At 65.6% G+C, this 13,000-nt stretch overlaps 3 protein-coding genes across 5 annotated transcripts; 2 read left to right on the top strand and 1 right to left on the bottom strand.

The window, feature by feature from the left end:
- The first annotated feature begins 3,329 nt into the window (after positions 1–3,329).
- Positions 3,330–3,959, top strand: LOC141746373 (claudin-4-like). Its single transcript, XM_074594738.1, has one exon. The coding sequence runs from the start codon at positions 3,330–3,332 to the stop codon at positions 3,957–3,959; it is 630 nt and encodes a 209-aa protein (XP_074450839.1).
- Positions 3,960–4,158: 199 nt separating this feature from the next.
- LOC141746349 (claudin-4-like) lies at positions 4,159–8,073 on the top strand. Of its 2 annotated transcripts, none has more exons than XM_074594685.1 (2): positions 4,159–4,296; positions 7,218–8,073. In XM_074594685.1, the coding sequence occupies exon 2, from the start codon at positions 7,227–7,229 to the stop codon at positions 7,869–7,871; it is 645 nt and encodes a 214-aa protein (XP_074450786.1). In that variant the 5' UTR covers positions 4,159–4,296; positions 7,218–7,226; the 3' UTR covers positions 7,872–8,073. The 2 variants fall into 2 exon arrangements, with proteins under 2 accessions (XP_074450786.1, XP_074450787.1); XM_074594686.1 differs by having other exon boundaries at positions 4,162–4,349; positions 7,218–7,962.
- Positions 8,074–8,379: 306 nt separating this feature from the next.
- METTL27 (methyltransferase like 27) lies at positions 8,380–11,200 on the bottom strand. Of its 2 annotated transcripts, XM_074595569.1 has the most exons (5): positions 11,076–11,200; positions 10,850–10,978; positions 10,626–10,761; positions 10,452–10,544; positions 8,380–9,918 (listed from the first exon to the last, which is right to left on the bottom strand). In XM_074595569.1, exons 1-5 carry the CDS (start codon positions 11,181–11,183, stop codon positions 9,680–9,682), a joined length of 705 nt encoding a protein of 234 aa, XP_074451670.1. In that variant the 5' UTR covers positions 11,184–11,200; the 3' UTR covers positions 8,380–9,679. The 2 variants fall into 2 exon arrangements, with proteins under 2 accessions (XP_074451670.1, XP_074451671.1); XM_074595570.1 differs by lacking the exon at positions 10,452–10,544 and having other exon boundaries at positions 11,076–11,195.
- Positions 11,201–13,000: the final 1,800 nt, after the last annotated feature.

The following is a 13,000-nucleotide window of genomic DNA, read 5'->3' as shown; positions in this document are numbered from 1 at the left end:
AGCGGGAAACAACCTGACTCCGCATATTTGAGCCGGTTGGGGGGGGTTTATGTTGGGCAAGGACGGTTTTTGGGAACATTCAGTCTCTAGGCTGCCAGTAACTAATCCGCGGCCGCCGGCAGGGAGAGGCGGCCCGACTCAGTGCCGGGGGAGCGGGAGGGCAGGTGGCCGTGCCTCGCTTGGCAGATGTGAAGCCGGAGATCACGGTGGATCACCGCTCGCTGGCAAGTCTCGCCCGCCTTTTTGGGACTCGAGGTAGCCAGGGCGGCGAGTTCGTGCGCGGGGGCTGGGGGACGAGGGGCTCTCAGCTCCCTGGCGTGGGGCTGAGCTGGTGCTGGGTGTGTGCGCGACGTGGGAATGTCACCCATGTCTCGGAGGCGGATGTCCCCGAGCCCGTTGGTGGAGGATTCGTGCCCGGAGCCCTCTCCCCGCAGGGTGTGCTGTGCCCTGAGCAAGGTCAGGGTGACACAGCCTCTGCCGTTTACCCAGTGGTGCCCGGCATTGTGGTGACACCAGATTTGATGCCACCTCCCTGCCCGGGGATGGCCTTGCTGCCCAGCCGTGGGGCTGTGGCACGTCCCCATCCCAGTGAAGCGGGGACAATGGGCGGAAGACATTTCCTGAGCCACAAAGGGCTGGTGGTCAATGGGCCGGATGGGATCTCTGCCGTCACCGACCCCGTTAGTGTGCGGTGGAGCAGGGCTGGGAGCTCAGGTCACCCCGTCCTGCAAATCCTGATGGATTCGGGGCAGGGCACGCACACCCGGCTGGGCGCTGGGGCAGGTGCTGGGTGGTGAAGGCTTGGGATTGGGGGGAGCACCCCGTTTTGGGGTGGAGGAGCTCCCTGCTGAGTGGGCGGGCTGTGGTCCCATCGTGGCGTGTCCCTGTGCCATGTCCCCTTGCAGGTGGCACTTGGACGAAGCCAGGACTGAGGTCCTGCGGGATGCACCCGGCTGTGGGCAGCTGGGCCGGGGCTGTGGGGATGGTGTCCATGGGGTGACGTCCCCGACTGGTGTGTGCCGAGACGCTCGGCGGTGCTGTGGTCCCACCCGCGCTGCCGCAGCATCCTCTGGCTCGGCGCTGGGGATAGGGTGCTGCCTGAGCGTCACCCATTGCTTCTCCGCTCCTCGCCGAGCCCGTGTCCGTCTGTCCTGCTGGCCGGCAGTGTTGGGGACACGGGGCTGGCTGTGCTGCCCGTGCTGCGCTGCTGGGGGACGTGGGGACGGGCACGGGGGCTGTTCCTGGGTGGCAGTTTGAATATATGTCACGTTCTGGCTTTAATTACAGTAATTGGCTGTCGGAGGGCCGTGCTGGCGCCTGCTCTGGCTCCGAGGGGGAGTGTGAGCGGCTCGGGCTCGATGCTCCGCACGCGGAGGAGTCCCTGTCCCCACCTTGCTATTTGTCCCCAGCTCAGAGGCATGTCCCCACGCGCCACGCCGGCGGCGACACGGCCCATGCGAGGAGCGCGCACGCGTGGGCGCGTGCCTCTCCCCAACCCCAAATGATGCGGTGGCCGCAGCAGCCGTCTGGGCGGTGAAACCACGCTCAGCCGCAGGCAGAGCCGGCCCTGGCGGGGATGCTCCAGACCCATCAGATTAAAGGGAACTCTTGACCACAAGGCTGCAGCCCCAGGGTGGCCCCAGGGTGGCCACGCCGGTATGCCAGCAATGTGGGTGCTCTGGCAGGACAGACGGACGGATGGAGCACCCCAGCGTGGCCGGGTGCCTGGGTGGATCCTCCGTCACGGGTCGGGCAGGCGGGACCCCGGCTTGTTCCCGCATGTCAGGGTCTGCAACGAGACCCAAGTCCCCAGCCGCCGGGCTCTGTCCTGCCCACTCCTGCCGCGCCGGCGCCGGCACCTTTAGCCCAGGTGCCGCTGGCATCCTCATGGCACTGCCGTGCGCCGTCCACCCGGCTCGTCCCATCATCAGGGCGCGATGGCTGGGGACTCCCAGTGTGGGCAGCTCTAGAGCCTGTCACACCAAACAATTAGCACAGGTGATTAGATCGTACCAGTAACCCCAGTGCTTGGAAAAACCAAGATTATCTCAGGCCCTGTTATCTTTTCCAGAGGCCCAGGATTAAGCCAGGGTGGGGGAACGGTGCAATGTCCATCTGTCCGTCCTCGTGCTGCGCCTGCGGGTGCTGGAGGGGCTTTGGAGGGAGCGAGGAGGGGATGTGTGCGGGGCGGGGGGGCAGGTCGTGGGTTAGAGGAGGAGAGGTCAGGCAGTGCCCAAAGCATCGGCATCGGCATTGGCATCTCATTAGCATCAGCACTGGCATTGGTTTCGGCATTGGTATTGGCATTGGCATCAGCATCGGCATTGGCATTGGTATCGGCATCGGCATCGGCATTGGTATCGGCACAACCTGCCAGCGGGTATGACCAGTTGTGCCAAAATGCTGCCAGCACCGCGTGTCCCTTCCTGCGCCTGGCACCCCGGTCCCCACCGGGACACCTCGAGGCCACCTCTGCTCCCTGCAGCCCTGGCCCACCGAGCCCCTCCAGCAGTGCGGGCAGCGCAGGCAGTGCGGGCAGCGGGACAGCGGCGGCGCTGGGACTGAGGGCTGCCGTGCGAACGCCAGCTGGGCGGTGGAGCGTAAGGTGGGGTGGGTTTTGGGGTCTGCCCCCCCTCGCCCCAGGCAGCGCTGTCTCTCCTCTGTGGGGAGCCGGCAGCCGCTTCAACCGGTTTGTGGGTCTGGGCGGTGACACCTCCCGCCCGAGGCCCGATGGAGGGCTGGGAAGAGCTGGTACGGACGCCAAGGAACAAACAAGAGCCGCTTGTGTCCTGCCGGGCACGGAGCCCAGCAGCGGGGCAGGGACGTGCTGCTCCCCCAGAGCGGGGCGGCAGGGGCCGGGGGCTGCAATGCTGCTGCAGCAGCCGCCCCACGAGCTGTGGGGAAACTGAGGCACAAAAACATGTAGGGACCCCATCCGGGAGATGGAGCAGGAGATGCTGGCAGTGATGGCAGAGACATCCTGGTGCCTGGACACTGGCCCTTCCCCATCAGCATCCCAGGCTGAGCCCTGGCGGCTGCCCTTGGCCCCATGGGCAGCGATGGGACACATTCCCATGCCTGGGTGGCCTGATCCTGGTCCCCCTGCATCCTGCTCCGTGGGAGCAGCCAGGATATTAAGTGTCATCGCTGCAGGGAGAAATGCAAGCGGAGGAATCCTGGGAAACTGGTTCTACCCCTCCGTCCGGTGCCGGCGGCAGGACGGCGGCGGTGGCGGCGCTCCTCCCTTGGCGAAGGCATATAACGCCTGCCATGGTCCTGGCAGCCGGCACTGCGCTGCGGGAGGCGGGCAGGGGCGCCGGCAGCGAGCGATGGCCTCCATGGGGATGCAGGTGCTGGGCATTGCCCTCTCCGTCATCGGCTGGTTGGCCTCCATCCTCTGCTGCGCCTTGCCCATGTGGCGGGAGACGGCCTTCGTTGGCAACAACATCGTGGTGGCCCAGATCATCTGGGAAGGGCTGTGGATGAACTGCGTGGTGCAGAGCACGGGGCAGATGCAGTGCAAGGTCTACGACTCCATGCTGGCCCTGCCGCAGGACCTGCAAGCCGCCCGCGCCATGGTGGTGGTGGCCATCGTCTTAGCCATCCTGGGCACCCTGCTCGCCGTCGCTGGCGGCAAGTGCACCAACTGCGTGGAGGACGACACCGCCAAAGCCAAGGTCATGATCCTCTCCGGAGTCATCTTCATTGTCGCCGGCCTCCTCATCCTCATTCCCGTCTGCTGGTCGGCCAACACCATCATCCGGGACTTCTACAACCCGCTGGTCACTGACTCCCAGAAGCGGGACCTGGGCTCGTCCCTCTACGTGGGCTGGGCGGCCTCCGCGCTCCTGCTGCTTGGGGGGGGCATCCTCTGCTGCACCTGCCCCCCCCGGGGCGAGAAGCCCTACTCCGCCAAGTTCACGGCCGCTCGCTCGCTGCCTGCCAGCAACTACGTCTAGGAGCCTCCATGCCCACCTGGATTGGGACTTCCTGGGGCGCCCCTGGCCTGCGGACACCCCCCCCCCCAGCCGGGCTGGGGGCTGGCTGGGTGCCGGGGCGGGGAGGGCCAGCTGCCGGGGCGGTGCGAGAGAGCGCAGACAGAGCTGCCTTTGTTCACTGGGGGATTGAAGCTGGTTCTTTAATCTTGGTTGAGATGGGGAACGGGGAGATCCTGTCCTGGCTGTCCCCCTCCAACCCTGGCGGGGGTTCCACTCCCCCCCCCGGAGCACCCAACAGCAGCAGCATCTTCTCCGAGACAACACCCGTTCCCCCACCCGGAGCATCTCCTGGCTCCTGGTATTGGGGTGTGCTGGGCGGTGACGCGGCTCCCAGGGATAAAATCCCTCGGGGTGGGTGCCGGTGCTGGTGGGGACAATGATCCTGTCCCACACGGCCTTGGGGACGTGGCAGCTCTGCGAACCGCGGCAGGGTCTTGAGGGGCGGTGGGGGGGGGGTGGGGGTGGTGGTGTCTCGCCTGCTGGCGCCCCGAATTTTGACTGTGACCTGTTTTCGGGGCTCGGAGCGGCTGCACCCGACGTGGGATTTCTGGTGGCGGCTCCCCGGGGCGGGGACATCATTATCCTGGGAGTGGGAAGGCAGCGGCCCGGCTGGGAGAACCGGTCCGGGAAGAGGGAGCGGATCCGGGCTGTGCACGGAGGGGAGCGACTCCCGGACCCGACCGCGTCCCGGGGGGTGTGCCCAGCCCCATGGCATCCCTCGAGTGGGGTGCCGGGGGCGGGAGGGGGTGGCTGGCGGTGTTCCCCTGCCAGTTGTGCTGCCGTCCGTCCCTGTGTCGCAGCTTTCCCACATTAAAACGGCAGCTGCTCAGACCGCGCTGTGCTTCGTTTTCTTCACCCTCTCCAACACCCGCCTCAGTGGGGGGACAGCCCGGCGCTTCTGTGCTGCCGACCCCCGTCCCACCGAGATCCCCCAAATCCGCTCTCCGGAGCCTCCCGCGATCCCAGCCGCCCCCTGACCCCTGCTCTAGCCCTGCCATCCCCTCCCCGGGCCACCCGGGGCCACTGCTCCCTGAGGGGTGGCAATGGGTGTCTCCATGGCACGATGCCTTGGTGGTGCCTGCCGCGGCATCAGGGCTGCCCCACACCTGTCCCGGCACCATCTTCCCACCCGAGGAGGAAGAAGGTGACGGGCGCCAGCAAGGGCAGGTTGGGGCACGCTGGCCCTGGGGCCACCTGACAGCCCTGGCTGGGAGCACCCCGGGGCCGGCGTGGGCAACGCCGAGTGTTTTGCCTATCTGGCTTCCGGCACAGTGAGTTGTGCTGGGGTGCAGCCAGTGCTCCACCGGCTTGGGAGCATCCTTCCCTCCCGCCTCAGGGTGTGCAGGAACACCAGGTGACGCCGGCTGCCTGGCTCTGGGTGTCTCATCTGGGTCTGGGGGTTGGAGGGCTCCCAGCTCCCCTGTCCATTCACTGGGACACGGTGGAAAAGTGTCCCGTGGTGCAAGTGGTGGGGTGGAAATGTGAGCGCGATGCTCTGGTGAGCATCCCCTGCCGGCATCCACAGGGACACCGCTCATCCCTCCTGCGGGATGTCGTGCTCTCCGTTTTGGGTGTCCCCTGTGGTCCAGGTCCCGCTGGCTGAGGAAGGCTGCCTGGGGTGGCTTCCCCTCATCCTGGCCTCCTGGGAGGCTGGTCTGCCTTTCGTGGGGAGAGGGACTTTATTTTTGGCCCAAAATGGCTTTCATGGACCAGGGGAGGCAAAGTCGCAGTGCCGGGTGTCTGTCAGGATGCCGAGGGACGAAAGGTGCTGCGGAAGGAGTGGGGACGCAACAGGGGAGGAGAGAAACCGATACCGGGAATGGGGAAATGGTGGCGAAACCTGCCACAAGCGCCGCAGGGCGTGCCGGGCACAGCCGATACCCCGCTGCCGTCCAGGGCCCATAAAAAATCAGCTGGTTGCAGGTGCCGAGAGCGGGTGAGAGCACCCATGGGTGCGCTCTGCCCCACGGCGGTGCGAAGGCTCTGCTCCACGTGGGGCTGAGCAGTCATTTGGGCTGAGGCCAGGGCCACAGTGGGTCAATTCAGACTGGATGTTAGGAAGAAGTTCTTCACCGTGAGGGTGGTGAGACACTGGCCCAGGTTGCCCAGAGAGGTGGTGGAAGCCCCATCCTTGGAATTTTTTAAGGCCAGGCTGGATGGGTCTTTGAGCAACCTGATCTAGTGGGAGATGTCCCTGCCCACGGCAGAGGGGTTGGAACTAGATGCTCTTTAAGGTCCCTTCCAACCCTGGCAATTCTATGATTCCATGTGTGACTGTGGAGGAGCCACCAGCATCCCCAGTATGTCCCCCTGTACCAGCCACCCCTCTTACAGGGGTGACACCTGCGGTGACACCGGGCTTCGTAGCCCCTTGCCGGGGGGGTTTGGTGTCTCGGTGCTGCTCCCGGTGCGACGGAAGAGCGCGTCTCGCTGAAAGTGCTGAGCGCCAGTGGCAGGATGGGAGGCAGAACTGAGCTCTGGCCTGTTTCCAGAGGAAATCCTGGGTCCAAAGGGCGTTGCAGCACAGCAGCCGAGGGCAGAGCAACACCTGCCCTTGGCCCGGGAGCAGCCGGTGCTGCAGGGCGGGCAGGGGGCTGCCTCGCCTGCCCGGGCCCCCCTGCGCCGTGCTGCTGGCCAAGGAGGCTGAAGCAATGGAGCAGGGCATGGGGTGGGCGCTGGGGGGTGGCTGCCACAGCAGAACACGGGGTGAGCTGGGGGGGGGTGAGGGGTGTCTATGCTTGGGAGGGCACAGCGATCCCCTCGTCCTGCTCCCCGAAAGCCGTCCCCTCCCCAACACTTGCCACATGCTCGGCCCAGCTGGGATGGGGCGATGGCAGGGGACGGCCCTGTGCCATGGGGACATTGCAGCGGGAAACATGACCCATGGGGGCTCCTGCCCCTCGGCCTCCTGGGTGCTCAGTGACACACGTGACCCCACGTTGACCTGCAGCAATGCCCTATGCCACCAGTCCCCATGCTGGTCTGCAGCAATGCCCCATGTCACATGTGTCCCCATGCCGTCCTGCAGCAATGCCCCATGCCACACGTGTCCCCATGCTGTCCTGCAGCAATGCCCCACGCCACTCATGTCCCCATGCCATCCTGCAGCCGTTCCCACCCAGATGGGGAACAGGACGCACCCAGCATGAAGGCCACGCTCTTCAGAAAGCCCCCCTGGCTCGGGGCCATGTCTGTGACGGCTGTGCCCTGTCCCCGCAGGTGCTGTCGATGGCGATGATGACGATGCAGCTGGGTGGGCTGACGCTGGCCGTGCTGGGCTGGCTGGGCTCCATCCTCACCTGCGCCCTACCCATGTGGAAGGTGACGGCCTTCATCGGCTCCAACATCGTGGTGGCCCAGGTCTTCTGGGAAGGGCTGTGGATGAACTGCGTGTACGAGAGCACGGGGCAGATGCAGTGCAAGGTCTACGACTCCCTGCTGGAGCTCACCTCCGACCTGCAAGCGGCTCGTGCCCTGGTGATCACCTCCATCTTCGTGGCCTTCATTGCCTTCCTCACCGCCATCTCGGGTGCAGACTGCACCCGCTGCGTGGATGACAAGAACACCAAGACCAGGATCTCCATCGTGGCAGGTGCCATCTTCGTCCTGGCCAGCATCATGCTGCTCATCCCAGTGTCCTGGTCCGCCAACACCATTGTCAGCAACTTCTACAACCCCATGGTGCCCGAGGCCCTCAAGAGGGAGCTGGGGGCTGCCCTCTACATCGGCTGGGCCTCCAGTGCCCTCCAGCTCTTTGGCGGGGGCATCCTGTGCTGCTCGGGTCCCCCGTCCCAGCAGGACCCCTACCCCAAGAAGTACAGAGCGGTGAAGAGCTGCGCCCCGATGGGCTATCCCATGAGGGACTACGTATGAGCCACTGTGCCCGGGCACCAGCCCAAGGGAGCACACCACCGTCCCCGTCCTGCCTCCACGTGTCACCCCCCCTGCCCACGCGCTGCCTCCTCCCGCCCGTCCCCACGCTGGCTGCGCCCCTGGCATTGTCCCCCCGGCCTGTGCCCTCCCCCACTGTGCTGGGGCTGCGCTCCCCATGGACTATAAACATCTTGGTGCCACCGAGGCTGCCTGGGCTCATTTCGAAGCAGCGCGGTGGGGGGAGGACGGTGACATGTCCTGTGGGTGTCACACCCTGCCAGCCTGCTGTCCCCACAAGGATGTGGCAGTGGTCAGCCAGGGAAATGGAGGCAGGGAGAGGGTGCTGAGAGCCAAGAGGGGCACGGGGGGACAACGGACTCCCAGAGCTCCGTCCTTTGAGGCCCTAGGGGCTGGGAGGGGACCCAAGAGAAAGGCCAAATTGCCCCCTGGTTCCTGGCCACCCTCCCCTGCCCACGGTCCCCACTGCTCCAGGAACAACACACGGGCAGCGGAGGCAAAGGGTTTATTCAACAGCCAAGTGCAGGGATGGGGACAGCCACAACCCCCCCACCACACCCAAGTGCCCAGGGGACAGTGCTGGAGACAAATGGGGGGAGAGGGGCGCAGGGCAGCTCCCCACGATGGGCGCAGGGACGCCAAGACCTTCGGGGACAATGCGGAGGGGTGACAAGAGCCACGGGGAGGGGGAGTGCGGGAGATGTGGGATGCCCCAGGTGGGTGATGGGGACAGACACGGCCACCGGAGAAAAGCTCCTGAAGGGAAGGAAGTAACTGGTTCCCCAGAGCCATGGGAACGGGACGAGCAGGAACAGGTCTGGGGGGAAGAGAAAAACGGGAAAAGGAAACATGCCAGCAAGAGATTTGGGTAAAAAGCTTCCCAAGGGAGCAGCGGAGGAGGAGATGCGGAGGCAGCGTGGCACGGGGCTCGGGGAACAGGCTGGGCAGGCGATGCCGGGCGGCTCCTGGAGTCCCTTCCAGCCTCCTTTCCCACCCAGGCCATGAACTACAAAGCTGTAGGAAAATGAGAGACTTAATGCAGCTGTCGCGGGATGACAGGCTGACGGGGTGCTTGGAAAGCTCCTCTGGCTGGGCGTCGTGTTGGCACAGCGGCTCCTGGTTTGGATGCCGAGGTCTCCTGCACCTCAGGGTGTGCTGGGTTAACTCCTGGGAAGGATGAGGATGGGGGACCACAGGATGTGGCAATGGGGACCCACCTCCAACAGTACCTCGGTAGAGACCACAGGGGTCTGGGGTGGGGAAGATGAAGGCGGATCTAGATTTTGACCATGGCCATGTGGGAAGGCTCCTGGGGAGGATGAGGAGGGGGACCGGCAGGACGTGGTGATGGGGATCCACCTCCAGTGGTCCCCCGGCAAAGATCACAGGGGTCTGGGCTGGGGAAGATGAAGGATCCAGATTTTGACTGAGGTGGGCCCAGAGGGGAGAAGACACCCCAGACAGGAAATGGCTGTGAAGCGTGAGGTGGGTCTGCGAGATGTCATAGCGAGGATTGAGGTGACAGAGACGGTACCAGAATGTCACAACTAATGGTGGTGCCCAGGAGACCCTGGTGAAACCAGGAGACCCTCCCCAAGCTGCAGAGTGGGCAATGTCCCCAGAGCCCAGACCTTGAGGGGAAGGAGTTGGGGAAGGGAATGGGGACGTTTTGGCTCCCCATGACCCTTGTCACCCCCTAGCAGCCACCCTGCTCTGGGAGGGGGTCATGGGGCTGGGTTTTACAAGGGGCCAAGTGCTCCCCCCCCACCTCCCCAGAGCCGCCTGGGCTCTCAGCCTTCCTCGAGGGGGGGCACGGGACATTTCTGATAGATGTAGACCACCCCGGAGATGTAGCCGGTGCCCTGGGTGCTCTCCTCTTCGGAGGTGGCCCTCTCCCAGCGCTCCACCTCCTGGGCCAGCACCTTCTGCCAGGCTCCCTGTCGCTCCAGCTCCGCCAGCGCTGCCTCCAGCTCCGCCTTGTACCGTAGGTTGGAGGGGTTGCTCCTCGTTGTCAGGCACAAGAAACCTCCTGCCGCGAGAGGGGATGGGTGACGCTGATGCCGGGTGTCACCCCGCTGGGGATGGCATCCCCTCGGAAAGGAGTGGGGCAAGGGGAAGCACCCAGACCCTGCTGGGAATCAGCTGGCAGGGCAGCGGGCAGGGGACAGGGGACAGGCAGGACAGGGAGGCCAGTGGGCAGGGGACAGGCAGGACAGGGACAGGGAGGCCAGCGGGCAGGGGACAGGCAGGACAGGGACAGGGAGGCCAGCGGGCAGGGGACAGGGCACGAGCAGGCCAGGAGGCCAGCAGGCAGGTGACAGGCAGGTGGTCACACCTGAGCATTGGCTGTCATGCATCAGAAGTGCCACTGCCACCTCCTACCACGTCCCCTTGCTGGGGACCGGGGTGGCACCGCGTGTCCCTGCCAGTACTTGGCAGCAGGGACAAGGCCACGTCCCGGCCGTGCCACGGGGCCAGCGCCCAGCCACCGGGACCCAGTGTCTGCGTCCAGCCACCCCGGTGGTCCCGGCGGGGAGGGGGACAGCGGGGGACACCCCTCACCCGGTTTGGTGACGCGCAGCAGCTCGGTGACGGCCGTGCTCGGCACCTGCCCCTCGCCCAGGGCCCCCACCACTGTCACGGCGTCGTAGTGCTCTGCGGGGACACGCGTGGTGTCACGGGGGGGGTGTCACCGGCCCCCCCTCGCCCCGACCCTGCCCGGTGCCGGCCCGTTACCTGCGGGCGCGGGCAGAGGCTCCCGGCCCACCACACACCGCCGCAGCTGCCGGTACAGCCCGGTGCTCCGCGCCCGCTCCAGCATCCCCTCGCTGCCGTCCACGCCGTGCAGGCAGCGGAAGCCGCGGCGATGGAGCTGCGGGGACAGAGGGACAGACGGACACACGGGGGCACCGTCACCTCCCGCCCCGCCCCGGCCCGCCCCGGCCCGACCCCTCCGGTACCTCCCGCGCTACCAGCCCGGTGCCACAGGCCACGTCGAGCAGCCGCGCCCCGGCGGGCGGCGCGGGGAAGGCGAAGGCGAGCGAAGCGGCGGCCAGGTGCGGTGCCCGGTACTCCAGCGCCGCCACATCCTGCGGAGACGCGGCGGGTCAGAGACGCCGAGCAGCGGAGCCACCCCGGTCCCGGTCCCGATCCCGGTCCCGGTCCCGGTCCCGGTCCCCCCATTACCTCCTCGTAGCGGTCGGCCCAGCCATCGTACAGCCGCAGGCGCTCGGGCAGCGCCGCCCCGCAGTGCACCGCCGCCACCCGCTCCCGCACCCCCGCCGGCAGCCTCATCCCCGCCGCGCCGGCACGGCCCCGCCCCCCGCCCCCCATTGGCTTCGTGAGCCCGCCCCGGACACGCCTCCCGCTCCCCATTGGATCTCTGCTTCCTCCCAGGCGACGCCCCCCGCTCACCATTGGCTCCGTGCGCCCGCCCCGGACACGCCCCCAGCGCGCCATTGGCTCCGCCGGACCTGCGCCGCCACCGCCTCCGTCCCGCTCCGTTATAGGGGGAACGGCGAGCCGGGCGCGACCAAGTGCGCCGGGGCGGGGGACACACCAAGCGCTCCGGGTGCGACCATGTGTCCCGGAGGGGTGTCCGAGTGCCTCGGGGGCGGCACGCAGTGCCCCGGGGGGTGACGAAGTGCCCCGGGGAGGGTGACCAAGGGCCCTTGGAGGGGGGTGGCACCCGATGCCCCAGGGGGAATTGACCAACTGTTCTGGGGATGGTGACACCAACTGTTCTGGGGGGGCGGCACCAGGCGCCCTTGGCGGGGTTGATACCAAGTGCCCTGGCAGAGCAGGTACCGAGCGTCCCGGGGTCACCACTCTCTCCCTGCAGTGTCCCCAGGCCCTTTCCCACCATGCTGCTGCTGAAGATCTGCTCAGTCCCCAGCACGGGTCAGGCACTGTCTGCTTGCTCCCTCGTGTCACCCATGCATGGCGACTCTGCTCCCCGGACAGGTCACCTCCTGCCCCACCACTTGTCCCAGCCCCTGATGCCGCGCAGTCACCTCCACACCTGCATCTGCATCTTCGTCTGCCACTTGTCCCCACCACCGAGTGGTGACCACACTCCTCTGCCACCACCCAAACCCATCCTGTCCCACCACGCGTAAAGGTGACATCCTAACGCTGAGCAGCTCTCCCAGCGCCTGGGGAAGAGGGCACCCACCACCAGAGCGGGTCCTTCATGTCCTGATGTGTTCCACCCATCTCCAGCTGCCCAACCATTCCCATGGGGTGGTCATTTGGCACTGCCCCTTGCCCATGGACAAAGTGTGTAGCAGCAGCAGGCAGAGGTTGGGGACAGAGGACGGAACTGTGGCTGTGAGGCAGGCAGAACATCTTGGCTATGTCAAGTTTGGGTTTTGCTCCGGGGAAGCAGGACAAGAAATGTCACCGAGTGCCAAAACGATGCACAAGGAGGTGGTAAGACGCTTTCTCCCTTGATCCAGATGCCCAGCATTTGTAACATACCATATCCAGCTGATTAATGACAGAAGTTCGTTAGCTCTTGGGTAGAAAAGACACCAACTGGAGGTGCTCTCCGTAGGAGGTAACGTGCTTGTTGCTCTGTGAGTCTCCGCTGCATAGGGAGTGAGTCTTGTCTTCTGCTAGACCAACCTTTGGTATTCATAGTGGAGGATGTGGGACAAGCTCTGGCTCATGGGACCACCCTCAACTGTTGTCACCCATCATTTGGCTTCTGGCTTTTTCCAGGGGCCAAACAGACAAATCCAGCCACTAATTAATGATGGAAAGAAAACGAGGGTGCCCTGAAGGAGCCAGTGGCTGCCCCAAGGCCACACTCATTGCTCTCATCACCTCTTGCTTGGCGGCTCAGGCAGCTTGCTGATGCTTCTCCATTGTCCCTGTGTCCTCCTGGCCACCATCCCCAGTGATGGCCGCTTCACCTCTGTAGAATCATAGAATGGTTTGGGTTGGAAGGGACTTTTAAAGGCCATCCAGTCCAACCCCCCTGCCATAAGCAGGGACATCTTCAACTAGATCAGGTTGCTCAGAGCCCCGTCCAGCCTAATGTGAAATGTTTTCAGGGATGGGGCATTGAGCACCTCTCTGGGCAACCTGCGCCAGGGGCTCACCACCCT

Source organism: Larus michahellis, chromosome 7 (genome assembly GCF_964199755.1).
Source record: "Larus michahellis chromosome 7, bLarMic1.1, whole genome shotgun sequence".
Classification (NCBI taxonomy): Eukaryota; Metazoa; Chordata; class Aves; order Charadriiformes; family Laridae; genus Larus; species Larus michahellis.
The sequence above is the reverse complement of the archived record's forward strand: the minus strand, read 5'-3'. Positions and strand labels throughout refer to the sequence as shown.

Coding starts and splice junctions, on each gene's coding strand:
- METTL27 (XM_074595569.1), bottom strand. CDS start 11,183: ATGAGGCTGCCGGCGGGGGTGCGGGAGCGGGTGGCGGCGGTGCACTGC. Junction 10,762..10,849: donor CCGGGCTGGTAGCGCGGGAG/GTACCGGAGGGG, acceptor CTGTCCCCGCAG/CTCCATCGCCGCGGCTTCCG. Junction 9,919..10,451: donor GCTGCGCGTCACCAAACCGG/GTGAGGGGTGTC, acceptor CTCTCGCGGCAG/GAGGTTTCTTGTGCCTGACA.
- LOC141746349 (XM_074594685.1), top strand. CDS start 7,227: ATGGCGATGATGACGATGCAGCTGGGTGGGCTGACGCTGGCCGTGCTG.
- LOC141746373 (XM_074594738.1), top strand. CDS start 3,330: ATGGCCTCCATGGGGATGCAGGTGCTGGGCATTGCCCTCTCCGTCATC.